The sequence below is a fragment of the Crocodylus siamensis genome, chromosome 4, assembly GCF_052110815.1.
Source record: "Crocodylus siamensis isolate JL-2025a chromosome 4, ASM5211081v1, whole genome shotgun sequence".
Lineage (NCBI taxonomy): Eukaryota > Metazoa > Chordata > Crocodylia > Crocodylidae > Crocodylus > Crocodylus siamensis.
In genome coordinates, this window is record NC_143398.1 from 97,821,470 (window position 1) to 97,847,662 (window position 26,193).

The window sequence follows — 26,193 nt, forward strand, 5'->3', positions numbered from 1 at the left end:
AGTCTCCATTGTTAACAAATCCGTGTGCAATTTAGTTTGGGCTTGTAATGTGACTCTAGCTTTTGTTTCCTTCCTATTCAGGCTGACTTTGCCATTGAGGCTCTGGCCAAAGCCACTTACGAGCGCATGTTCCGTTGGCTGGTGATGCGCATCAACAAAGCACTGGATAAGACAAAGAGGCAGGGGGCATCCTTCATAGGAATCCTTGACATTGCTGGCTTTGAGATTTTTGAAGTAAGTGAGTATTCCGTTTTTGCAGCTAGTGCAACAGATTTTCTGTTCCGTGGACTGAAAGGGAGTTCCACTGATGAGCAGTGTCTGTTTTATAGCCTTGTGAAATGCCACCTAGTAACTATTCTTTGGTATTTCACATTTTGCTGCAAGTATTTAATCTACAATACCTAGTGTATCTGAGGCACTGCTTCTTTCTAGAATATGTATCATGGATATTGTAACCATATATATAGTTCTGTATAATCTTGATTCACCTTTGATAGATTGTAGTCCGAATTATCTCTTGACCGTCAGTGTGTAAATTAATGATGTTTAGAGTCTCTTTTTTGTGACATGAAGTTTAAGAGGGTTGCTGTTTTGTGTTTGTTAAAAATATTCCAGGACATGTTAAAGAATGATCCTTTGACAATTATTTGTTCTTCTGCTGCCTGATGAAAGTTAGCTTTCTGCAAAGGACAGTGCATGGGTCAGAATAAGCCCAGATGTGCTCTAACTGACGCACTTGTGCCTATCCTGCCAACATGTGCTTCTTTCCAGGACTTGTAGAAATCCATAAGGAAAGAAGACTATGCTTGTCATTTGCTCCTTGAGCACAGATTTGTTAGTGTGGAGGGAGCTCCTTCCTCCCCACATTTCAGGCCCCTATTAGTGCTTAGTTCTAGGAAGGTTGTTCATCAGCTCTGAAACAAAGGGAGACTTTCCTGGTCCCTGTTCCAGAAACTGCAGCAACTCCTACTGTTACTGGTAAATGCCTTGCAAAGAGTTTGGAGAACTCTGTGCATGTGAACTCCCCTAGAGGAATGCAAAAGTGGTGCAGTTGTGACATGAAACTGCAGTTATCAGTAGTCTTTTGCTGGTAAAAATACTGCCAAACACTTGGAGTACACTGGATATTTGTCTAATATCCCTCAGGTATAGATGTGATCATAGATGTTGATTTTTATCACTGTTCCAGTTCTCAAGCAGAGCTGGCCATTGAGGTTAGGTATCCCTTTAACTTCTTTTCTTTACTTGACCAGCTGAACTCATTTGAGCAGCTGTGTATCAACTACACAAATGAAAAGTTGCAGCAGCTCTTTAACCACACCATGTTCATTCTGGAGCAAGAGGAGTACCAGCGAGAGGGCATAGAATGGAACTTCATTGACTTTGGCCTGGATCTGCAGCCTTGTATTGACCTTATAGAGAAACCGGTAAGGAGCTCATTCGCATGTCAGAGCAGTGAGAAGACTGCCGCACTTGCTTCATAGTCTTAAGCTTTGTTATGCTTATGGCCCCCTGAGACAGCCTGGGAGCTGGCTTTGTAACCCTCCACTTGAGCAGTTGAATGTGCCCACTTTTCCTCTTGTCTCCAAAAAATACACTGATGGGCTATACCAGTGTCAAATTTTCTAAATCAGTATCATATGAATGTCACCTGTTCAGCCATGTATCTTTAACCAAGTTGGCTAGATTTGCATAGCGGTCTGATAAAGATCCAAACCTTGCTATGATTTGGCAGGCTGCTAAATCATTGAAACTGTAATAGGAAACGGTATCCTTCTGTCGTAATGTCTTGTCCACTAAACGCACCAGTATGAGAGTAAAATTCCCTCATTCAAAGAGTACAGATTGATTTGTGAAAACTTCCTGCTGTGGTGCCCTGCATTCTCATTCCTTGTGTCTCTGCTTAGGAAGAGTAGCACAGTGTGTAGTGCTAACGCTCTTTCTTCTATTTAAAACAAAACAAAACTTTCTACCTAAAGTAATTGCCTTTATGAGATCTTTTGTACAAGACACCATCTAGAAACCAGCTGTGGAACTAGAGGAGTTATTTTGCAATTTATAATAACACAGAAGCAGCTAGTATGTTTTAATACAACTCCTCCTGCTGTTTTTAAACTTGGTTGGGTATCTTTCATTTCAAAGTACTATCAGTATTGAGAACAATACTGCTGTGCCCATACTGAGACATTCTGGTATCTCTCCCTCATCTAGGCTGGTCCCCCTGGCATATTGGCACTATTGGATGAAGAGTGTTGGTTCCCAAAAGCAACAGACAAAAGCTTTGTGGAAAAGGTGATGCAGGAGCAGGGCACCCACCCCAAGTTCCAGAAGCCGAAACAGCTGAAAGACAAAGCTGACTTCTGCATCATTCATTATGCTGGCAAGGTAAAGAATATGTGGCCATTGCTTTGTGTCAAACTAGAAGGTATTGCAGCATTCTCTACAGACCTATCAAGAGTTACTAGTTTTTGGACTGTCAGTGCTTCTCATCAATGGAAAAAATGTTTTGGATTTCTGGGGACTCTCTCAAATGCCCTGCTGTCAAGGCCCCAGAGAACTTACCTGTAATACATGGCTAGAAGCACTGGTAGTGACAAACTTCAATCTATGAGGCCACCAAATGTTGGTAGTGACTTGGCAAGTTCAGAGCAATACCATCTTATTTAAAAAAAAAAGACAACTTTCCCATCTCTGATTAAATGTGTTCCTTAAATGGTATTTCCAGCATGATGTATACCTACTTTACAGACCTATTTACACTTTTCAAAGAGTAAACCATTAGCTGTTACTCTGGATTTGGATTTTGCTAATGCTCAGTTGGATTCTTGCTAAATGTTTTGCGCAGTGTCAGGGGAAGAATGAAACCTGAAAACAGTAGGTAACCTTGTTGCTTCTATTCTGATCTTAGGCCACCTATGTACAAATGGGTTAACTTGGGGCAAATTGATTCACAAAAACTGAAACACATGGCAACTGCTTTAAAGCAATTTATCCTCATTCCAAATGAGGAGATTTACCTCTGAATTTAGTAGGGCTAAATTTGTCATACTTTCAGGTAAACATTCTGTTTGCTAGCACATAGTTGCTGTTGCAGTGTGCTCCAGGTGTATGCCTTAAGCTTTGCTTCTCCATTTGTGGACCCAGGTAGTAGGCAAAACTTTTTAGTCTTTGCAGAATCCCTTGCAGCCCCACACTCAAGGAAGACCATTTTAATCACTCAAACAATCTTCTCCCCAGGTGGATTACAAAGCAGATGAGTGGCTGATGAAAAACATGGACCCTCTGAATGATAATATTGCTACTCTTCTCCACCAGTCATCGGATAAGTTTGTGTCCGAGCTATGGAAAGATGGTATGTGTTAGAAATTCTCTCTTCCTACTGGCAGCTTTTATTAAAGAAATTGCCATCTAAGATCTTCTGTATCTGATGGTCAGAATTCTGTAAGATGTGCCGCTTTCCTCCTTAAAAATGAGTGACTGAGACCAGTGCAGTCTGGAACTTGCTGCACACTTGCTTTGCTTATTCCGCAGTACTATACACAAAAGAAATATCCTTTCCGGCTGGACTGAGGGGCTCGCATGCCCCTCTTTAGCCTGTGATTAGCCTGTCACATGCATCACAGATATTTTCCAACTCAAGAATCCTAGGTTAAAATATGAATCAGTCAGCAGCCTGTAGTTGCAACATACAAACATGAAATCTCAGAGGGTTGACTTAGTTGTAGATGCTGCTACTAGCATGTTCTTGCTGCGGTGTCATTAGGTATTTGCCTCTTTCCTCTCTTGAGTTTCTGTTGCCTTGAGTCTTACTGTTGCTATCACTCTCTTGTCTTGGGTTTTCTTTGACGTCTCTGTCTGTTGCAGAGATGCAGAACGTTCAGAGAGCCTATTTCTATCAACACTTTCCTATTCTTCATCTAGAACCAGGTGACTGAGAAACCCGGCTGTTGTCAAGTGTGTAATGCAACCTAGAGCCATGCAAGAAATGCTTCCGTTAACTCTTCTCTGTCCCTTTGCCATTCCCGCTTGTCTGCCTTTTTGTTCATTTCCTTTGCTTTATGCTACTGGTCCCTCGTGAAGTTTTTAAACAAAAGCAAAAATTGCACCTTGCTGGAAGGTATGTAGACTCATGGGCATAGTTGCATGCTGACTGTGCACTTCAGGGTCTTGTGTAGGGCTAGCTAAAAGCAAACACTTTTTCGTCATCTGTTTGAATGCAGATCCAGTGATACTGGATTTCAGTGCAGGATTTGGAGGGGGAAGGTTTTGAGATGGCATCTCTAAACACTGTACTCCAATTAAATACTCCTCCAGTGGCTTGATTTGCCTTCAACTGCTGACCATTTGAGAGAGAGCTGAATACTCTGACAATGCATTTTGTTCTGGATGGAACATGGCCATCAATCTGCTTAGTGGCCCTAGTTCTTTGGGAGGCTGGCAGAATCCATTCAGACTCCAAATGGCAAACAGTCTGTAGTTGATCAGTCCCCATGCTTTGTTCCTATCTGAAGCTTCTGCTGCAATCCATTGTCCTTTTTACTCTCTTGACATAGACAGGGATCAAGGTTGTTAAGAGGATTGTTCTGTTCAGAGGCTAGGGTGCTTTTTTCTGGAACTCCACAGTGACATCACCTTTTTTCCTCCTTTACCAGCCAGCCTGGACCCTACTGTAGCTAGTACTGTAGAGGTGGCAGATAGTTGTGTACCATATAATCCTCCGCAGCGTGTTCCCTTTCCTTTATGGACAGTCAGCTCGCAAACAGCTTTTTACCCAGCAGTGCTCAGGTTAAATATTCCCTCTTGGGATTCCTGTTACCATTTTGGTGAGGAATCGCCTCCAGGTTTCATACCAAACAATAGGCAAGGTGAAGGAACTACAGTTGATGTAATTGTTATGAGCCAAATGAGATAGGGATGTGACATTATCTCTCTCTCTCTAGTTTTGGAGCCTGGTGGGAACTAAGTAGAGTCATTGGGAAAGAAAATTCTATAGCTTCCCCTTGTCATTGCCCCCAAACTCTGGCCTGGTTCTAGTGAAATTGTAATGAAAAAATGGAAGCGATTTACTCATGTAATTAGGTGATGGCTCCATCAATTCTTAGGCCAATCCTTGCAGTATGCTAGGAGGCCAACAAGGTGGGGATCTTTAGGAGACTTCATCCAAAAAAAAAAAATGTAAGTGCAAGTCTGTCTAGTGTCTCTAACTTGAAGTGCACTTGTACTCTAAAGTGTGACTCAAACAATGGCATTGTGGAGATCAGCACTTTATGATCCCAAACCATGGTGGTTGAGCTTGCAATTAAATATGGCTTTTTCTAGTTGCCAGCCCTGCAGATTCAACCTGGGATGTGTGAATGAAGCTGAATTCTTTCCTTGTACATAACTGACTGAATTTTTGGCCCCATTTGGATTGGGGGGGGCGGTGGGTATTGATTGCCTTTAAGACTGAAAGAGCCCAAGTCACGTCTGTCAGACTAGCAATTAGAAATGCCATCTCTTACCTCTAAATTGAGTAAGTGTGATATCTAATTTGCAAGGTCCGCCATGCCATTTCTGCTTTGCCATTCAGAGTACAGCTGTTCTTCAGCCTGCCAGTGGTAGATTTGTTGGGAGTGTGAGAGGATCTAACACTTGGACACCCTGTCGTGAGCTGTTGCTTTTTTTCCTTATTGCCTCCATCCCTGCACAGATATTGTACAGGACCTGGACACCTGTGTAGAGACAAAGCAAAAAGGATCCTGCAGCACCTTTCGCTTATCCTGTTCTGCCCTGTTGTTCTTTGTGCATTTTCCCCATCTTATCAGGCTGTTGCAGAAATGTAACATTCTTTCCTTGTCTTTATCTTTAGTTGATCGTATAGTTGGGCTGGATCAGGTGGCTGGCATGTCAGAATCAGCAATGCCAGGGGCCTTTAAAACCAGGAAGGGTATGTTCCGAACAGTGGGACAGCTCTACAAAGAACAGTTGGCCAAATTGATGGCTACCCTGCGGAACACCAACCCCAACTTTGTCCGTTGTATCATCCCCAACCACGAGAAGAAGGTAAAGGCCAATACAGCAGAATGCTACCAGAACATCTTGGGAATGAGGGGTAGACTTGTACAGGCTTGTAGAAGCTATATCCTCTCTCATCCCTTACAAGGCTTATAGGGAAATGTAAAAAGACTCTTCCTTCTCCAGTGATTGCACATGATGCACAACAGAAATAGCCTGATCGCTGTTACTTTTGATAAGTCTCTCAGATCAATGATGTCTAATCAGTTCCCTTGGTTTTGCTCAAACACCAAAGCCCTGGCAGACGTTACACCAGTTAATCATGCCTTCAGTAACCCAGCCACACATTAATGCAGTTAATAGCCCACTAAAATGAGGAATAAGTCAGGAAGTTATTACACAAAATATGTGTACTAACTTTGTAGTTGGTTCCCTTGTGCTTTAAGTTGCACATGGGGCCAGGCATCAGCCTGGGGATGGGGCTTCCATCCTTTGGCTCTCAAGCATTCCCGAGGCTAGGGTGCCAATGAGCTGAACGTTGCTCCCAGCCTCATGGCTCTGATAACCCCCTGAGGCTGGAAGCCCTAATCATCTGCTGTTTCCAGCTTTGAGAGTGCATCAGAGCCCTTGACCCTCTTGCACAATCCTTACCTTGATCCTGATTCTGAGCCTGGTAGCCTCATTCAGCTGTGGCTCCAGCCTCTGGAGCACGTTGAAGCCCTTGACTCTGATGCACTTCCAAGGCTGGAGGCAAGGATCGACTGACTGGCTTGCTACTTGGTGGTGCAGGGTGAGCCTGGAATCATTATCTTGGGCTTCCTCTGCACTGGCAATATGGTGCTATTGAGATCTGATCCCCAGTCCCACAAATGTGCCTCTTACCATGGTACTAAGATTAAACCCCAGATCTTTTAACTTTGAAGGTAGTTACTTACTAGCCTGCATAAGAAGGCTTAAGAGCATCCCTTATGTCTTCTCCTGGCATGAACTCTACACTGAATCAGTATACTGGGTGTCTTATGGAGGTGGGGAGGGAGGGGAAATCTTGTAAAGCTTTCTGTGAAATTCCTAAATGATGCCTTCCCTTGCTAGGCTGGCAAACTGGATCCCCATTTAGTCCTGGATCAGCTGCGTTGCAATGGTGTGCTGGAGGGAATCCGTATCTGCCGACAGGGCTTCCCAAACAGAGTCGTCTTCCAGGAGTTCAGGCAAAGGTAAAGCTTTTGGAGCAAGGCTGAATGCCAGCCTCTTCATTTTGCCAAGTTAAGTGTCTGCCCTGTAACTGCTTGCTTTTACTTGTAAATTGTCATCACTGTTAAAAGGCAGGGGACCTAGCTGTACATGGCTGTGACCTAGGATTTTCCCCCTGCCTCATTTCATAGGAAGGTTTTCTCAATCCAGTGGATTTGGACTGCCTTGCTTCTCCCTTATAGCAGCTTTGAATATGGGAAATAGGCAGGTGGGATGGTGGACAGAAGACCTCATGCAGGACTGCTGCTTCACAGTACGATATCACAAGGCACGAGTGCTGCAAATTATAATTTATCATTTGCAAACCATGAATGCTTAATACCTTCCTGCAGTGCTGTGTGTGTCCTGTCTGATCCTGGCAGCAGGCTGACGCAGTTTGCATGATATCTTGCAGACAGATCTAACACCTTTGCCCATCCCCCTCAGATATGAAATCCTGACTCCAAATTCAATTCCCAAAGGATTCATGGATGGAAAGCAGGCCTGCGTGCTGATGGTAAGCAACATCCTAACTTGCATTCTAGGGAAGTTGTAAGTGGCCCTTCCATAGGCTCATTATAGAAGCCGTAGTACGCACTCTTAAGCCGGAATAGCAGTATCTAATTCAAGGTTGTCTGACATCAAAGCAGTTGGGGACACATGTCCCACAGGCAACATGACATGGGGAGCAGCACTACCAGGGGCCATGCCTTTCCCCACCCCCCACCCAAACTGCATGCCCCACATTTGTGCGGGTGGGTACCCTCCTTGCTTGTCCTGTCCCCCACCCCAACCCCTGCTGCACCACATGCTCAGGCAGGTATTCTCCCACTTCCCTGAACCACATGTGGACAGACATCCTCCCTCTGCATGGCATTCTACCCCACCTTCAGCTCCCTGAGGGCTCCCCTGTGGCACCACCCTGTATGGCCTCTGGATTGCCAGCACCCTAGCACTGTGGGCTGTGCTGCCCTAGCCTCTGGTGCATGGCTCTGAAGTCAAGGAAGGGAAGGGGAGCCCAGAGATCCCACAACACTAGTGGCCAGGCCCTCATGTTAACCCCTGCCAGGCCACCAGCTGGACACCCTAGTTTAATCTATTGCAAGGGAAAGCTGCTGAAGATTATGGGAATTAAACCCCTCTGATTCTACTGAGCATTGGTTCTGGTCCAGTATCAAAGGACGATTTTTCCTGCTATAAAGCTTAGACACAGGCATAGGGCACTTTGCAAGATGACAGCAATGCAGGTAGGACTGGATTGTTCAGTGATGTTGAACTTGCCCTTAATGCTTAGTAATGTGCCTTGAAGCCTAGTTTTCTCTTTGCGAAGCCTGCAGTGATAGCTAGTTCTAATGCAGTCTCTTCAGAAAAGCCCACTTTAGAGCAAAAGCACTGATGGGGTGCAGTTCAGACTAGTGGCCCAAAATTACCCTGAAGATACCTTTTCCAAGTAGAATGTGACCAATTCATCATCTTTGGTGCTAGACATCTGTATTGACCAGTTCCTTAGAGGGGAAAAAAGAAATTTCTTGGGACTTTTCCAGTAAGGTTAAGGAGGCTAGAAATGGTAATATGGGAGCAGTCAGTAGGTGTGTCTACCCTTTTTAAGAAGGGAAAAGGTCAGCCCCAGACATGCTCCCAAGAGCACACCTGTAGATTCAGGGGAAGGGATATCTTAGCTCTCAAGTCTCATGTGAAATTTAGAGCTGTCCTCCTATTCTAATGTTGCATCCTTTTGTTCCCTCTCACACTTCAGATCAAGGCATTGGAGCTGGATCCAAACCTTTACCGGATTGGACAGAGTAAAGTATTTTTCAGAGCTGGAGTCCTTGCTCACCTGGAGGAAGAAAGAGATCTGAAGATCACAGATGTCATTATTGGGTTCCAAGCATGCTGTAGAGGCTACCTGGCCAGAAAGTAAGGACCCTCTTCCATGAGGCACAGCAAATACATGCATGCCCATTGATGACTAGCTCAAGTTTCAGCTAGAAATGGTTCCCTTTAGACTAACTCTCTTGTTAAGACTTGAGTTCAGAATACAGCAGCTAGTTCCTGTTTTAGGGTTCTTCATATCTCACGTACATCTTAAAAAGAACCTGACACCAGGACAAAATTTCAGTACAGGCAGCCCTCAGCTTACAACGTTTCTAAATTGGCACCCTGTTTCAACTTTGACATGAGTTTCAACTTTACAACGCTTGATTCAATGCGACACCATGCCAGCGAACAAGTTTGCTGTGTCACCCACTTCCCTGGAGAACATCTGTCCAAACTTCTTTAAGAAAGCAGACAAGACTCCAGAAAAACCTGCAGCCAAGACTCCTGAGAACTCCAGCCAAGAACCCTTCAAAATGTCCAAACAAGAGCCCTTCAAAAAGTCCAGCAAAGTCACCTCAAAGAAATCCTTCCAAAACAATATGATTGCTATTTACAATAGAAATACATTAATGTTGCTATATTACTCATGTACAATTGATTGAGTACAAAATTCTGGAGCATTTTTGGTGAAAATAGGGTGTCGGGCCTTGGTTCAGGAACAAATCCCCCATTTATAACTTTGTTTCTTACGAGAAAATCAGTTCTGAGTTGCAATGTTTCAACTTAAGATGCGGTTTTCAGGAACCAATTGTACTGTAAGCCTGAGGACTGCCTGTACACTGACTGGCAAAATCCTGTCAGAGACTTTTTCAAGGACATGTCTGTGCAAGTGTCTCCTATCTCCTTGAGTTTGGAGAGGCAGTAAAGCGTACTCCTTTCTGCTGGATAGCTGAATAGGCAAGCTACTTGCCTGAGCAGCCACAGATTATGGCTTGTACAATGTAGACTACAGCATATTTCTGTAAACACAGTGGTTTTATTTGTTCTTTGTAGCCATCTCAAACTGGACAGAGCAGCAAAGAGATTTTTCCAGTGAGACTGAAATGAGATGGAGAGGTAGTTAGCGGCATTAGTTTGAAGTTAAGCATAGGGCAGGGCAGGGTGGCACTTAGTCTCTCTGAATATGTTAATACATTAAGTTTTCATAGGCTATCATAGCATCCAATGCTATTGTACCATATCGTCAGATGTTATGATAGCTTACAAAAGATTCTCCCTCCCTCAATAAGTTAATGGGCAAGATGCCACCCTGCTTTGTCTTCTGAAATAAGATGGGGTAGTGAGGCTGAGAGAAGAGCTGTTTCTCATTAGTAGAAGTGGAGGATAAAGCTTTCTTGCTAGAAAAGAAACATGGTGAAGGATGCTGCTCACTGTTGCCTGAGCAGCATCAAGATAAACAAGGCCTGAAACAGAGGAAGTCCGGAGTTAGTTTAAAAGAACCATCTGAAAATGAAAGCTAGAGATGTATGTCTGCAAACATGCTTGATGGAGACGTTTGTGTGGAACCTGAGGGTTTTATCTGTTTTCTGACCCCTCTTTATTGTGCAGGGCCTTTGCTAAACGTCAGCAACAGCTAACTGCAATGAAGGTACTTCAGAGGAACTGTGCTGCCTACCTGAAGCTACGCAACTGGCAGTGGTGGAGGCTGTTTACCAAGGTATGTCTTCTCCCCTGGCACTTTGGAAATGGGTTGACAGCTGCAACCACAGTACTTCATGTGCAACAAGAGCAAACAAAACCCTTCTCTACAGAGCTCAGCAGGGTCATTGTTTCACACAACACAAGCGTGTTGTAGCTGAATACCATAAGCAGCGTTGATCAGGCTGAGGCATGTGGGCGCCCTGCATTCCCCAGGTATTCTGTTACATAGGCATTTTGTATTGCGCAAAAGGCAAAAGTAAACCTCAGGTCATCTGAGCTCAGAAAAGCCCTGCCCTCCAGTGATGGCATCTCCTTCCAGGATGAGGGCTGCTTCTTACACAGCTAGTTGGTGTTCTTGCTGGAATTGGCATTTGAGCCCTCTGCCCAAGAGCATCATTTCTCCCCAGACCTGTGGAGCAAAGGGATTTATTACATTCATATCCTTTTATTAATTTCCTATTAGTCATGAGATTAAGCTGAACAGAAGTAAAGTAAACCTGTGCTTCCCCTGCTATAACATGAGACCCCCATTACTCCATGGGGCAAGGTTGGTGCTGGTCCGCTCCCCCTTCCTCCCTGCAGGGCCAGGCCACGTCCCTCTGTCCTGCTTCCCCCTACCCCTTTGTGTGGGGGGGGGAGAACGGGGTGAAGCCCCTTTCCCTCCTGCTCCACCCTTGCAGGGCCAGACTCACCCCCGCCTTCCACTCTGACCTGTGGTCAGACCTGGCACTTCCCATCTGGCCCATGGGGGGAAAAAGGTTGAGCAGTAGGGGCTCAGGAACAGACAAAGGGAGAGAAGCAAGGGTCCCATTTAGAGTCAAGGGAACATAAACCGGTGGGTCAGGAGACTGAGGCCTGTAAGCGACTGGGTTAGGGCACTCTGGGAGGAACCACAAGGCAGGGGAGGGTTGGGTGATGCAGTCAGAAACAGGAGGCAGGCATCCAGGCTAGGGTCACTAGCCAGGGATTTGCAGAACGAGCATCTCTATGTTATACAGGACCAGAACATGGGTAGTCATTAAGTTAAACGAGGGGCCAGCTGCCAGAGGTTGGGATCTGGAGCACAAGGGGGCAAGGACCCAGCAAGACAGTTTGAGGTCCAGGCTGGCATCTGGAACGCGAAACCAACAGACAAAAACCAGGAACAAGAATGAAGTCAGTAAGCAGGACCCAGGGAACAGGAAACCAGGAATACACACGGAAGACTCTAGGAACTAAATGTATTTTTACACATGTAAGCACCACAGTGCTGGTTGCTTTGAAAAGTACCCGGCACTGCACCGCTTGCAGTTTAAGTGGCAAAATGCTCATCAGTGCTGAGAAAGTGGCAGTGGCATGCTCTTGAACTAAAACACCTTGGATGTGCTGTAGTTCAAAAGTGCACCACCTCCATTTTCTGCACTCTGATGTGCGTTTTGCCACTTATACAACTGCATGCAGCACAGCGCAGTTTGCCTCAGCCCATGCGCAGAGCAGACTCATTTAATTGAGTCTGCTCCAAAGTGGCAGATCTCCCAACACGTTATGGGGAAAAAATATGTGTATAAATGTTCTAAAAGGCAGGACCCGAAGATTGGGAAACTAGGAATTGACAGGTAGGACCCAGGAAACTAAGGAGTCAGAAGCCCATGGCTGTTCTAAGTAGCCTACTGGGCACCGACAGGGCTACTTTTATAAGCAGGCAGGCATGCTCATCCAGGGAACTGCAGTCAGTTCGGGGTAGTTGGGCCATTGGCAGCAGCCCCGCTTGGTAATGATGGGCCAGTGAGTCTGTTTGCTGCCTTGACTCCTGACGAAAAAGAGGTCATCTAGTCCAACCCCCTGTATGAAAGCAGGATAATTGATTCATAAGCCTTTGCAATATGCACTTGAGTACTAGAAACTCTCCATGCTGAATGCGTGCCTTCTTACTCCCTGTATGTTTCAACTGTTTCCTTCCTGCAGGTGAAACCCCTGCTGCAGGTCAGCAGGCAGGAAGAGGAGATGATGGCCAAGGAAGAAGAGCTGGTGAAGGTCAAGGAGAAACAGGTGGCTGCAGAAAATAGACTGAGTGAGATGGAAACCCTCCAAGCACAGGTGAGTTGCAGAACCTCTTGTATAAAAGTTGTGTGTTTTAACCAGTCAAACTGCTGGATAGGTATTCCATTCTTTTGCTGGTCCAAGATGCAGAGACTACAAGATTCTTGCTTTCCAAAGTATGTAGGCTAGTTGTTTTGTTCCCTTTGCAGATCAGCATGGTATAGTGAACAGCTGTTGCTCTGTTACAGACTTCATTTGAATGAAATTCTCCTTTGGCTGGGTATTGTGGAGAGTCACTGGAATAGAACATGGTCACTAATGGATTCTTTTTGGCTTGGAACATAAAAGGCTTTTCTGTGGAGCTGACATCTATTTGTGTTCCTTCTGTGGGGGTGGAGGAAATCTCCCTCGCTCAGACAGGGTGGTCCCAGGATATCTTTTTCAGGGCCACTGAAACTGTTTGTGGTTATGCTCTGCAAGTTTATGTAGGGGACCAAACTTCCAAAGGATGACATTTCTACCTTGGCTTTTGATTAGCTTCAGGAGATTGCTGTGTCTAGGCCTTTGCAGTGCCTATGTTAACAAGATCATAGCTAAAAGAATGTTGGGCAAATTAATAGGACAAAAGTAAACTTGCTCAAGGTCCAGGTAATTTGCAATTTTTCTGGGCTTGTGTCCTTTGTAGCTAATGGCAGAGAAGATGCAGCTGCAGGAGCAGTTGCAGGCAGAGACTGAACTCTGTGCTGAGGCTGAGGAGATAAGAGCTCGCCTAACTGCCAAGAAACAAGAGCTGGAGGATATCTGTCATGATCTGGAGGCCAGGGTGGAGGAAGAGGAAGAACGGTGTCAACATCTGCAGATTGAGAAGAAGAAAATGCAACAGAACATTCAGGTAAATCTCCTGGTATTGACTCCTTTTTGTGTAGGCGAGAAGTTTGGCAGGGACTAGAACATTCATTTAATCTCACTGGGGTGGAAAGAGCAAGAATGGTGGGGGCAAAAAATAATTATATCAAAAGAGTGATATGTCAGTTCTCAGACTGGTTGATGGACCACTGATGGTCTGGTAGATTAGTGGTAAGTGGTTCAAACTAGAATTGGCCCTCTCCTTTTCAGTTAAGAGTTGGATAAGTGTCTGAGACTCTTGGGGGTTGTCTATGGTGTAGTGAAAAAAAGGTTTGGGAGTCACTGGTATAGAAAATAAGGTCTGCTGTTAATTAGGGATTAATTTGGATCTCTCACTCCTATGTTCCCAAGAAGTCAGCAGATTTTGCCATCTCTGGTGATTTATCAAGAAGATGGTTCTTCTAATTCTAGTGTTTGGGGCCTAATTGACTTGCATACAGCCGTGCAAGATAGTTGCTGCCTTCATACAGCCAATCTAAGCAAGTGTCCATCCAATCATGTTATGAGCAACTATTCAGTCACTGTTTCCAAAGAGCCATCTCCCATGCAAAGTAGTACTGCTTCTTCTGCTAGAGAAGTTCACTAGATGTATGCCAGGGAATTTACTTAACTTACACCAGTGTACCATGACAATTAGCTACCAAATATTGATTTCTTTTTAAAACCCGAATGCGTCCACAGAGGAGGGACAGATTTGTTGTTCTAAGGCTCCCTTCTGTTTGTACCACAATGCTGGTGCAGGAGTAATAAGTACTAACCTATCCCATGTTTATGCCTTGGCCTTGGGCAGGAACTGGAGGAGCAGCTGGAGGAGGAAGAGAGTGCAAGGCAGAAGCTACAGCTGGAGAAAGTGACCACTGAGGCCAAGGTGAAGAAATTAGAAGAAGATCTGATCGTTCTGGAAGATCACAATCTCAAACTGGCCAAGGTAAGACTCATGGAGATCTCCAGACCATGCAGGAAGCAATAACTGTCCTGGTGGATATGGAAGCCCGATAGTGAACTATTCCAGAGGTGGCACAACAAGGAAGGAGCTAAATTCATGACACAGACTTCCTGAGGTGAATCCACTCGTGAAACTAGCTGCCATTCTTAGCCACTTCCAGCTCAATATGCAGAGACTGATGCAGTATTTAACTAGTCTTGATCAAATATTCCACCTTTTGAGCATACCTTTGCAGTCCAGTTTCATGCCTGGATGAGCTGTGTGTTGTTTAAATGGCTTGTGATGCTTCAGTTTTGAAAGGACTATTCAACATAAGTCAGCCCTTTTTCAAAATAAGCAGTGTCTGGAATATATTCTCAATCTTGGATCAGGGGGATACCTTTGTCTTTACATGAGCTCAAGGGAAATAGGTTAAATTTCCTTCCTGGGAGGTGGTCCTATGGGTCTAGAAGTCTCCAACCCCATTCAGTCTTCGTTTGAGGCCAGTGAGCACCTGTTCCTTGAGCCCTTCAGTGGGGAGATGGCTAGAAAGCCTAGAATCCTCCTGCCCCAGTTCTCCAATCATCTTCCAGGCCTCCAGAAAGAGTACTCTGTTCTTGCAGCTTCTGCTGCTCTTGAACATGAACAGGAATTATGTAGGTGGGGAAGGGATCAGATTTCCTTTCCTGAACTCTGAGGGTGCAGCTTGGCACAATTAAGACAACACTTAATGTTGTCTATGAGCTGACAGTGTAGGGGCACAACTCTGCACCATGCTGTTGGTGCAGAAATGGGAGGGGGGAGGCACATGCCCCCGCATACTCCTCTACACATCACAAAGAAGACAGTCGGACTTCATGTTAGGGAGACAACAGAATAAATTGTGGAAGCCCAGTGAAGGAGTGTGGGACATCTTTGGCATAAATTAGATGGCATCTGACTTCTAATTCTGATGACTGACATGATAGGCTTACACTGTCCCTGTGTTCTGTTCACCCTGATACAGTTTTCAGTAGGGCTTTTGGTCACTGAATGATACTGGCATTGGGATACCCCAGGAAAGTCAGGTCAGCAATTTCTCATCTAAATCAGACCATGTCTAGGTTTACTTTGTGACGGACATGGTGATAGATGAAAGAATACCTAATGGTTTATGCCTGTTTATAAAATGCTCATCATTATAAAAATTAGCCTTTCAAAATTCCTGCACCAAATGTGATGCTTTTAAATCCTGCAGGAGAAGAAACTCTTGGAAGATAGAATATCGGAATTCACAACCAACTTGACAGAGGAAGAGGAGAAGTCTAAAAGTCTGGCTAAACTCAAGAACAAGCATGAAGCCATGATCACAGACCTGGAAGGTAGGGAGATTAGCCTGAGAGGGAGTTGTGTATTTGTCACTGAGGTGGTTTGCTATCGATCAAAATTTAGTAAATTTGATTAATTCTTAGGACTGTGGTCTCATTCCAGTTACCAAGGAGTTAATAGCACTGGTACTGTAACGTGTAGTCTATTGATTAGTCTGATGGAACCATTCAGTGACTGGCTAGCTGAAGGTTATTTGCCTTGTCAGCCGAGCTTTGGTCTAAATAAAAATCCTCTGTAAAGCAGCAGACTAATGGAGAAGAGAGACTGGTTCCATGTCTTCAGCTGTGGGAGTATCTGTACTCTTCCACTTCCAGCAGTACCTGTCCACTGGGGTTAGTACAGCTGATCTCCTTCTTAAGGTGGCTCAGACTGTAGGCTTAAAGATACTTTACTTCTGACTGGCCTTGATAACACAGCATGGGACAGTCCATTCTCTGTAGAGGGAGGAAAGCCATTGCAGGATCTCAATTGGGAGGAGCTGATATTATATTGGATGACCAAGTCAATCTTGTAACAGTGGAGAGAGAAAGGAAGGGATGGTTGCAATGTAAGAATTGGATCTGGGATGTTTTTTTTTTTTGTCCTCGAGTGCGAGATTGGGGGCAGTCACTTACAGGTTATGAGAGACCATGCTGTGTCCAGCGGCATGGCGGTTTGGCAGACAACCGTCAGTTAGAGCAGACAGTCAGTTAAACAGTTCCACTTCCCCTAGGAGAAGCATCACACAATGCTTCAGGAATGTGTGTCCCTCTTTCGCATCTCTCCTTCAGAGCGCCTGCGTCGTGAAGAAAAGCAGCGGCAGGAGTTGGAGAAGACCCGGAGAAAGCTTGAAGGAGACTCTAGTGATTTGCATGACCAGATTGCTGAGCTGCAGGCTCAGATCGCAGAACTAAAAATGCAGCTGGCCAAGAAGGAAGAGGAGCTACAAGCAGCTCTGGCTAGGTGAGATCTTGTCTCCAGGGTCACTTCCTCTCATCCTGTGACACTTCTCATAAAGTAGGGGCCAGACCAAATCTGCAGTTGTTCTAAACTGGTGGGTTTGACTACAAAATCCATGCACTTGACACTAGGTTTTTTTCTGGCTGGTTCCTGCCAGAGACCCTACGGTGTTAGAACATGAATGTTCTTTGCACTGTGAATGTTTCATTATAGTAGCAGTATGTCGAAGGAGCTTAACATGAGACATCTCTACTGAAAAGACATGGAAAGCAGCACTGAAAGGGTTGAATTTGTAATGGGGAGGATGGCATAGTACAGAAGTTCCTTTTCTTCTACCTTTTTCCACAGTCGGCTTCTCTTCCCCAGTTTGAGTTGGCTAATCTTCCCTCAGTCAATGACAGGTAGAACAAGACTCTAATTGCAGAGCATCAAAGACTAGAAACTGGAGTTTGGCTTCTTGTAAGGCAGTTTAGAGCACTACCATTTCTCCTGCCCGCAGTTCTGAAGACAGGCAATCATTTAGGTTTGTGTATAGTTAAAGCTGCCTCTAATCAAAGGTCTGTGTTGCATGCAGGGTAGAAGAAGAGTCATCCCAGAAGAACATGGCCCTGAAGAAGATCCGTGAGCTGGAATCGCAGATCACTGAACTGCAAGAAGATCTGGAGTCTGAGCGAGCAGCCAGGAACAAAGCAGAGAAGCAGAAGCGGGATCTGGGGGAGGAGCTGGAGGCATTGAAAACTGAGCTAGAGGACACACTAGACTCAACAGCTGCACAGCAAGAACTCAGGTAACTACACCATCTTTACCCCAGCTCACCAATATGTGAGGAGATAACAGATCGGATGCTCACCACTCTTCATAGCAACTGCAGAGACTTAAGAAATCAGTGTGCAGTCTCTCACAAGATGGTTCCTTTTCTGGTCTGAAAGTCAGTGGTGTCCTAGTTTTACTATAAGTTCTTTGCAGACAGTGAAATCTAAAGTGTGCAACATAATATTTCAGTTGTTGATTTATGCTGGTATTTACAGACTTCAGTCTTGAGTAAAACTGGCTTCTGATAAAAACAAAAAAAAAAAAACCCCAATCCAATAACATCTCTTCATAGTTTGAGTTTCTAAACTGGTCCTGAGTATCCTCTCCATAAAAGGTCTGTTAAGCTGTTGGTGATAGCACATATACATCTTGTTTGGTCCTGTCTGTTGGTATCTAACTAGAAATGACTGACTTTCACAGATCTAAACGGGAACAGGAGGTAACTCTTCTGAAGAAGACCCTGGATGAGGAGGCAAAGACCCATGAGGCACAAATCCAGGAGATGAGACAGAAACATGCACAGGCTGTGGAGGAGTTGGCAGAGCAGCTAGAACAAACCAAGCGGGTATGTAAAGAGTGGAGCCATGGGGCCATGTTACACAGTCCCTCTGGAACAGTAGCTAGTCTATACATCAAGAGCCAATTCTTAGCACCTCAGAGGAACACATAGAAATAACCACTGTGTGCTTGTATGGACTATATATTTCTGTGTACTCTCTACCTACCTCACCACCATAGGTCAGCTTATACCCCGAAGCATGGTATTTAGTTACCCCTCATATTTCCATCTAATGCTTTGATTTCCTATATGAAAGTTCTCCCTAGCCAGGACAAACTTAATTTCCTTTCACTGATGGCACTGCCTTGCTCTTACTGTGACTGCTCAGGGCTTAGTTCAGGAGTCTGAATAGTACAGCACTGTTGCCAGGTCTATCTGATTTGTTTTTCATTTTGACTAAGAAAACATTTGCTGCTTTTCTGCGGCTGGGTGCTGAATTCTCACTGATATAAACTTTCCTGGGAAGCAGTCATGTCCTAGCAGTGAGACGCACACCATTAGCTTCATAGCACAATAAAAAACTCACTTCAACTGAAACATCACCATCACATCTAAAACCCTGCTGGCTTTCTTTAATTCCTTTCAGGTAAAAGCGAACCTTGAAAAAGCAAAGCAGACTCTGGAGAGTGACCGTGCTGAGCTATCCAATGAAGTGAAAGTGCTTCTCCAGGGCAAAGGGGACTCTGAGCACAAGCGGAAAAAAGTAGAGACCCAGCTTCAAGAGCTGCAGGTGAAATTTGCAGAGGGCGAGAGAGTACGGACAGAGCTGGCTGAGAAGGTCAACAAACTGCAGGTGAGGGTCATGACTCTTCCCCACCCCTCCCAACACACACCCCAGCTCCTGGGTCAGCACAGAGCTAGGGTAGGCAGGATGGTTGTAAGACGACAAAAGCTTGAGGTTCCTGGCTAAAGGATCTTGCCCTTTTGCTCATGGTCAGACTAATGGCCATAATTGGGGGCAGGAAGGAATTTTACCCCATGGTCAGATTGGTATAGGCTGGCAGGGAGTTGTCTTCCTCTGTAGTGGTGGGGGCTCGGCTCCCTACCTAGGATCTCTCGAACATATATTAACAACCTTTTATAGAAGCAGGATATTGACTGCTGTAGCTCCCTTGCTTTACCTATGAAAGTTTAGGGTGTTACATCTTGCATTGTCAGGGTTGGCAAGTTAGTTTTTGCTAAGTAGTGAGATAATGGTTTTGTATAGAATGGTTTGGATAGGAATGATTCTGCCTCCGCCAGGGAGTTAGACTCGATGACCTCTGGAGGTCCCTTCAAGCCCTGCTTCTCTATGATTCTGTGACACTTTCATCTCTGTCTGGGGCAGTAGATGGCCCCATCTGTTTTCTTAGCCAAATTGGGTTGTTTTTTTTTTAATTCCTTGGTGGTATGTTTGAGTCCCTGTGGGAGACAAATATGCTGTTCCCTTTCCAGCAGCTTTGTAAGTGCCAGCCCCCATTAAAAGGTGGGACACAGAGCAGACTTAACCTACCTTGAGCAGGTGTCAGTTGGTTCAGGAATTGATCACTTTGCCATTTGAGGGTGTAAGTCATCTGGTATATTAGCATGTCTATTCCACTTGCAGTGTGCAGAGGGTTTTCCTTTCACAGTGGAGTTCTATTACTCATGGGCTCTCAAACCAGAGTTCACGACAGGATGGGTTATGACTCCTTTCATGTGCCACAAACTAGAAGGAAATGGTCCTGAAACTTAGGGTCGTAATGTGGAAAAGGCTGAAAACACTTGTTGTAATTATCACTATCCCCTTCATAAGGAAGTAGTGAACAGCTCCCTCCCTCCCATTCAAGAGTGGATACTGACCACTTCCTTTATATAGGGCTCACTAATTGCAAGCTGAGCCTTGCGGGTAGGTAGTAGTCTCAGTGTGACGAACAGTGGCACAGAGGAACTAGCATATGTAGTCTTGGGGCAGGCTGAGGTTAAGGAGGGACATCTCCGTTTAATAGTAGCTCACATTAACTTTGAGTGGCTGTGTCAAATCTTGCGTTGACCTCAGCAGCATGAGTGGCCACTGCAGTTCAGGCCACTGTAGGTGAAAGAACTCTTTTGTCCTGCCATATTGAAGAATTTCACCTCTAGTTCCTTGAGACTGTAAGACATGAATGTTCTACGTACAGCTGAGAAGGTGGCTTTTCTCACACCTATAGTTCTCAGACCTACACAGCTGCCTCCTAGTTTGCTCATTTGCTCTTCTATTTGATAATTGTCATGCTTTAACTCTTCATGCAGGTTGAATTGGACAACGTGACAGGCCTTCTGAACCAGTCGGACAGCAAGTCAATCAAATTAGCAAAAGATTTCTCTACTCTGGAGTCACAGCTTCAGGATACGCAAGTGAGATGTGGGATCTGCAGGGTGTGGTGTCCATCATGCTTCTGCTTAACATATCTGGATTGTACATCCAGTGTTTACAGCTAATGTAACTTTCAACTGATGGTCAACTTGAGTAAAATTCATTTGTGTTGATAGCAAAATGCGCATGTGGTTCTAGGCTTTGTAGGCAGAGGCAGGACATCATGGAGGAAGGAGGTACTGGAGAGAGGGTTCTGACTCAGCCATGTCTAGACTATTGCATTCAGTTTTAAAACCCAGGACTAACCAATTAAGGCCTGTTTAGAAGAGCAAATCATTAAAATTTGGGGGTGTTCCTCTTATGGAAGGCTTGACTGAGTGGGAAATGTGGGGTTCACACCTTAAATTTGCAGTCTCATCTAGGAAAGAGAAGGAATTATTCAGAGATGCACAAGGGGATAGCTATGATAAGGCTGAGGAAGTGGTATAGGCTAAATTGTTTGGTGGTTGACCACAACACCAGTTCAACTGTAGCATAATCTTCAACGTCTGTTAACAATTATTCATCTTAGGAAAACTTTTGGTGCACAGTAGAACAAGTGTGCATTGACAGGAAGATGATTCTCGTCAACCTCTGTCATCCAGTCCCAATAGTGGCAGCATATTTTAATCCATATTGATGCTGCCCTGAGCAGTTCTTAGGTTGTTCTTGGTAATCATGGGCATTTATACACATACTTTTTTGTTCGGTGATCCGCCACTTCTGAGCAGACTCGATTAATCGAGTCTGCTCTGCATGCAAGCTGATGCACACTGCGCTGCATGCAGTTGTATAAGCAGCAAAACGTGCATCAGCGCACAGAAAATGGTGGCAGTGCGCTTTTGAAATAAAGCACCTCCAAGGTGTGTTAGTTCAAAAGCGTCCCACAGCCATTTTCTCCGTGCTAACACGCATTTCACTACTTATACAACTGCAAGTGTCGCAGCACTGGGTGCTTTTCAAAGCTCCTGCTGTGGCACTTACTTGCACATGTAAAAATGCCCACCTGCGCCTAGAAGTGAAAAGCTTGTTTATAAGCAAGTTCACGCTCTTCAAATGTTTAGTGTTCATGTTTGCCATGAAATTGAGATGGCAGAATATATATTTTTGCCAGCATAAACTCTGGGAATGGCTTTAAAGATCTCCACGCTCTTCATAGAGAACACCAGAAAGGATTATGAGGGGACTGAACTGGGAGGCACATGATGGTATTTGTGCATCCCTTCTGTGCAGTGAAGGAGTGGACTATAACAGACTGAGGGCCCTCTTGGGTGTTCTTTCTCATTCCATACTTGCTGTCTGATAGGCAAGCACTTGAATTCTGTATTCAGCTTCTTATCTGTGAAGAAGTGGCAGGCTGAAAATGAACCTTTCTAGTCCACATTGCTAGAAGTGAGATTAAGTTTGTAAAGTTCCTTGTTCCCTAAAGGAAAGGAGCTCAATCCCAACATGGTGTTTTGCACTGTAGGAGCTGTTGCAGGAGGAGACTCGGCAGAAACTGAGCCTCAGCACCAAGCTGAAACAGATGGAGGATGAGAAGAACAGCATCAAAGAGCAGCTAGAAGAGGAAGAGGAGGCAAAGATCAATCTGGAGAAACAGATTTCAGTCCTTCACCAACAGGTATGGAACCATACCACATAGAAGAGATCTTTCTGTAAAGGGAAAATGCAAGCACAGAGCTCATCCTTAAAACATCTAACTCATGTGCAGAGTATTGGTATAAGAGGGACCTGTTAACAAAAGAAAGCTTTTCCTGGTGGAAACATAGCTGCTGTTTGCAAGCTAAATGTTTTTAGATGTCTGAATAGTTTCCCCTGTGGAAACATTTTTGTGTGTAACCTTGGGGGACCCTACATATCCCACATGCTGAGGAAGTCTGATCTAAAATCACTCCTTTAGAATTAGGCTGGTGTATCTGGTTTTACTTAATCCCTTGTCTCCTTTTCCATTCTCCAGATAGCAGACATGAAGAAGAAGGTGGATGATGGCCTGGGCTGCCTAGAGACAGTGGAAGAAGCCAAGAAGAAGCTGCAGAAGGACTTGGAGGCTATGATCCAGCGTTATGAGGAGAAGGCAGCTGCTTTTGACAAGCTGGAAAAAACAAAGACTCGGCTGCAGCAAGAGCTGGATGACCTCACTGTGGACCTTGATCACCAGCGACAAATAGTCTCCAACCTGGAGAAAAAACAGAAGAAGTTTGATCAGGTAGATTGTCAGTTGTTGCCCCTATAATAAATCCACCTTTTCCCATCACATTCTTACCCAGGGTGGATAAGAATGTGCTCAGTGTTCATGCATGTGAACTCTAGTGTCACCTCATGTCCAGGAGTCTGAAATTTTGAGTTGACCTCATTTGTGTAACTGTTGCTTGGAAGTATTGTTGTCTGTAGCCATCTCCTGGATCTGGCTGTAACTTTGAGGTTTTTGTGGCACTGGGAGCCTAGAGACTTATTCAGTTGGGTTCTAGTTCTAGCACTGGCCACAGAATTGGGGACTGTATGACTGGCTCCAAAAGCCATGTTCTCTGCCTATCTCATTCCACTCAGTTGAAAACACTGACTGAAAAAGCAGTAGAGAACAAGTGAGTTCTTGCTTCTCAGTGATTCTCATAGCCCTTGTATTGTCCCCCTTTTAGCTGTTGGCAGAGGAGAAGAACATCTCCGCCAAGTATGCAGAAGAGCGGGACCGTGCTGAAGCAGAAGCACGTGAAAAAGAGACCAAAGCCCTCTCTCTGGCTAGAGCCTTGGAAGAAGCCATGGAGCAAAAGGCAGAGCTGGAACGACTCAATAAGCAATTCCGCACAGAGATGGAGGACCTGATGAGTTCCAAGGACGATGTTGGCAAGAGTGTAAGTATGTTGTCTCATACCAGAATGACTAGCCACATCCCAACTTGTCAGTGAACTTCTACGAAATCTCACACGATGAAAAGCACCTGTAGAGAAAGGCATGTTTTTTTGGAGTAAAATGAGGCTGTTTTCTTATGAATTGGTGAAAAGCAACAGCTAGAGGTGAGATTTGTAAGAGCTTGGAAAAATACAAGTTTGGAAGTGGTGAAGTGAAACTTATGGCTTAGTGAGGAGAGAGGGAGCAGGTAAGTCTAGTGTTTGAAAGATAGGAAGCCAGTCAGAGAAGGGGATATGGTGACCAAAGTCTAAAGACACTAAAGATTAGTGGTAAGGCCTGTCAGAGTTTGCATAGGAGATTAAAGAGATTTGAAGCTTTTTTTATAATGTCTTTGCAAAGAAACAAGAGTGTCTCGGGCATCATTGGCCAGATGTTTCCCATTTAAAATTTCCCAGGGCACCTGGTTGGAGATGACCTTAGTGGGCAAACGTGGTGTAGGGTAAGGTTTGCATTAATGGCTCTCAAATACATAAGCAGCTTCCTTTTGACATGGTTAAGGGCTCTTCTTATGGGGGGCATTATTGTCACAGTGTAGAGAGATGAGGATGGTAGATAGAAAGGACCATGTCCTTATGTCCTTGTATCTTTTTCTCACTGAGCTGGTAGGTGTATTTGGCTGCCTCTTTGTCCTCAGGATGGGGCAAGTTGTTGACTTTTAGCTGGGAGACCTAATATGTATTCTTATGCTTCAGGTTCATGAACTGGAGAAGGCTAAGCGAGCCTTGGAACAGCAGGTGGAGGAGATGAAGACTCAGCTGGAAGAGCTGGAGGATGAGCTGCAGGCCACAGAAGATGCCAAGCTGCGGCTAGAAGTGAACCAGCAGGCCATGAAAGCACAGTTTGAGCGTGACCTTCAGGGCCGTGATGAGCAGAATGAAGAGAAGAGGAAACAGCTGATCAGACAGGTAAAGCCAGTTTCAGGGGCACTGGAAATTTTGTATACATAAGAAGCACTTTATTCCACTTATCTTAGGACAGCTGGACTGTGGTGGTGCCATGTTGTTACTGTAGTGGTATTGCTTATACCACAAGGCACTTTCAGGTACAGCAGCTTCCATGGTTTGTTGTTCCCATAATTGTGTACAATCAAAACTCTCTCTTCCCCTCTCCCACCAGAACGTGGATTAGCTTCTTGCATTGTACCTGTATGATTTGGTCCCTTTGGGAGGTGGCCCATGCACATGTGCTTGTACAAACTTTGTTCAATTTCTGCCAACATGTTGTTTCTTTTAATAGGTGCGGGAAATGGAGGTAGAGCTGGAAGATGAGAGAAAGCAGCGCTCCGTAGCTGTGGCTGCCAGGAAAAAGCTAGAGATGGACCTGAAGGATCTGGAGGGCCAGATAGACTCTGCCAACAAGAACCGTGATGAAGCCATCAAACAGCTTCGCAAAGTGCAGGTAAGACTGTCTCTCTTGTTCCTGCCACCTTTTTATGCACCCTGGCACTACCTCAGAAAAGGAGGGTGGTGATCCATGTTGCTCTGATGTGGGTTCTTGGTTCTAATTGAGAAGTGTAGCCTAATATGTGCAAACTTCAATCTGAACAGCATTTTGACCAGGAAGATTCAGCAGTAGCTCATTTGTTCTTGTAACTAATGCTCTTGTCAGTTCATTTAATTGCTCCCTTACTGGAGTTCTAAGGAACCCACTCCTGTAGGTCTCTGCTTGGACTGTAATATAGTGGGAGGGATGAGGATTCACTCTGTGCCTCTTTTTTGTCTTTCCAGGCACAAATGAAAGATTGTATGCGGGAGATGGATGACACGCGTACCTCTAGAGAAGAGATTTTGGCACAAGCCAAAGAGAATGAGAAGAAGATGAAGAATATGGAGGCCGAGATGATACAAATGCAAGAGGTAGTAGAGCCTGCATTGAAGCAGTGGGGCTATTTGCTTCCTTTTGGCCAAAACCTAGGCTTTCAGTGTAACTGTAGACACCAGCTTGATCTGTTGCTCTTAAGCATAGCAATTATTAGGAGTAAGAGATTCAGTTCCCCCCACCTCCTTGCCCTGTGGCAAGTAGAGGCCAAGGTTGAGTAAGTGGCACCCAGGGAGCCATGTTGAAGGAGAGAACACAAGTCCTCTAGCTTGCCAGCTAACAGAAACCAGACAGTTCCACCCAATACCACTAACTGCTTCCCTTGGTCTGCCTTGATGGGTAGCTTTACACTGCATTACTGACAGTCTTCTCTTCATTCTAGGAACTTGCAGCTGCTGAACGTGCCAAGCGCCAAGCCCAGCAAGAAAGGGATGAGCTGGCTGATGAGATTGCCAATAGCAGTGGCAAAGGGTGAGTAAGGAATCCCTTCATTTGGGATGAGAAGCCATGCTGTATGTTAAGTGTGTGCCTGTAACCTCTGGGCACATGAAGGGCAACAGCGGCTTTGTAAAGGCATAATTGGTAAGCTTTTTCCATTGAATGCATTGCACTGATGTCACCAATACTTACTGAGATCTGATCATATGTCTCTCAGAGCTCTAGCCATGGAGGAGAAGCGACGCCTGGAGGCCCGCATAGCTCAGCTAGAGGAAGAGTTGGAGGAGGAGCAGAGCAACACTGAAATGGTCAATGACCGGCTCAAGAAAGCAAATCTCCAGGTACTAGCCCAGGGTCTGCCCACCAGTAGGAACCCTCTAATGTGTATAAACTCCCAAGCAGACA

General features: G+C 45.0%; 1 protein-coding gene across 1 annotated transcript in view; it reads left to right on the forward strand.

Moving 5' to 3' along the window:
- Window positions 1–26,193, forward strand: part of MYH9 (myosin heavy chain 9) — a 90,613-nt gene that overhangs the window by 59,540 nt on the left and 4,880 nt on the right. Inside the window, exons 12-37 of the mRNA XM_090043112.1 lie at window positions 82–234; window positions 1,254–1,427; window positions 2,212–2,385; window positions 3,238–3,352; window positions 5,849–6,042; window positions 7,087–7,208; window positions 7,672–7,741; window positions 8,981–9,141; window positions 10,651–10,759; window positions 12,688–12,819; window positions 13,448–13,654; window positions 14,459–14,596; window positions 15,831–15,954; window positions 16,732–16,903; window positions 17,475–17,687; window positions 18,134–18,278; window positions 18,859–19,065; window positions 20,523–20,627; window positions 22,094–22,246; window positions 22,583–22,831; window positions 23,262–23,474; window positions 24,225–24,437; window positions 24,769–24,930; window positions 25,260–25,388; window positions 25,733–25,821; window positions 26,006–26,129. Of these exons, the coding sequence (XP_089899238.1) occupies window positions 82–234; window positions 1,254–1,427; window positions 2,212–2,385; window positions 3,238–3,352; window positions 5,849–6,042; window positions 7,087–7,208; window positions 7,672–7,741; window positions 8,981–9,141; window positions 10,651–10,759; window positions 12,688–12,819; window positions 13,448–13,654; window positions 14,459–14,596; window positions 15,831–15,954; window positions 16,732–16,903; window positions 17,475–17,687; window positions 18,134–18,278; window positions 18,859–19,065; window positions 20,523–20,627; window positions 22,094–22,246; window positions 22,583–22,831; window positions 23,262–23,474; window positions 24,225–24,437; window positions 24,769–24,930; window positions 25,260–25,388; window positions 25,733–25,821; window positions 26,006–26,129 (4,047 nt within the window). The remainder of the gene's footprint in view (window positions 1–81; window positions 235–1,253; window positions 1,428–2,211; window positions 2,386–3,237; window positions 3,353–5,848; window positions 6,043–7,086; window positions 7,209–7,671; window positions 7,742–8,980; window positions 9,142–10,650; window positions 10,760–12,687; window positions 12,820–13,447; window positions 13,655–14,458; window positions 14,597–15,830; window positions 15,955–16,731; window positions 16,904–17,474; window positions 17,688–18,133; window positions 18,279–18,858; window positions 19,066–20,522; window positions 20,628–22,093; window positions 22,247–22,582; window positions 22,832–23,261; window positions 23,475–24,224; window positions 24,438–24,768; window positions 24,931–25,259; window positions 25,389–25,732; window positions 25,822–26,005; window positions 26,130–26,193) is intronic.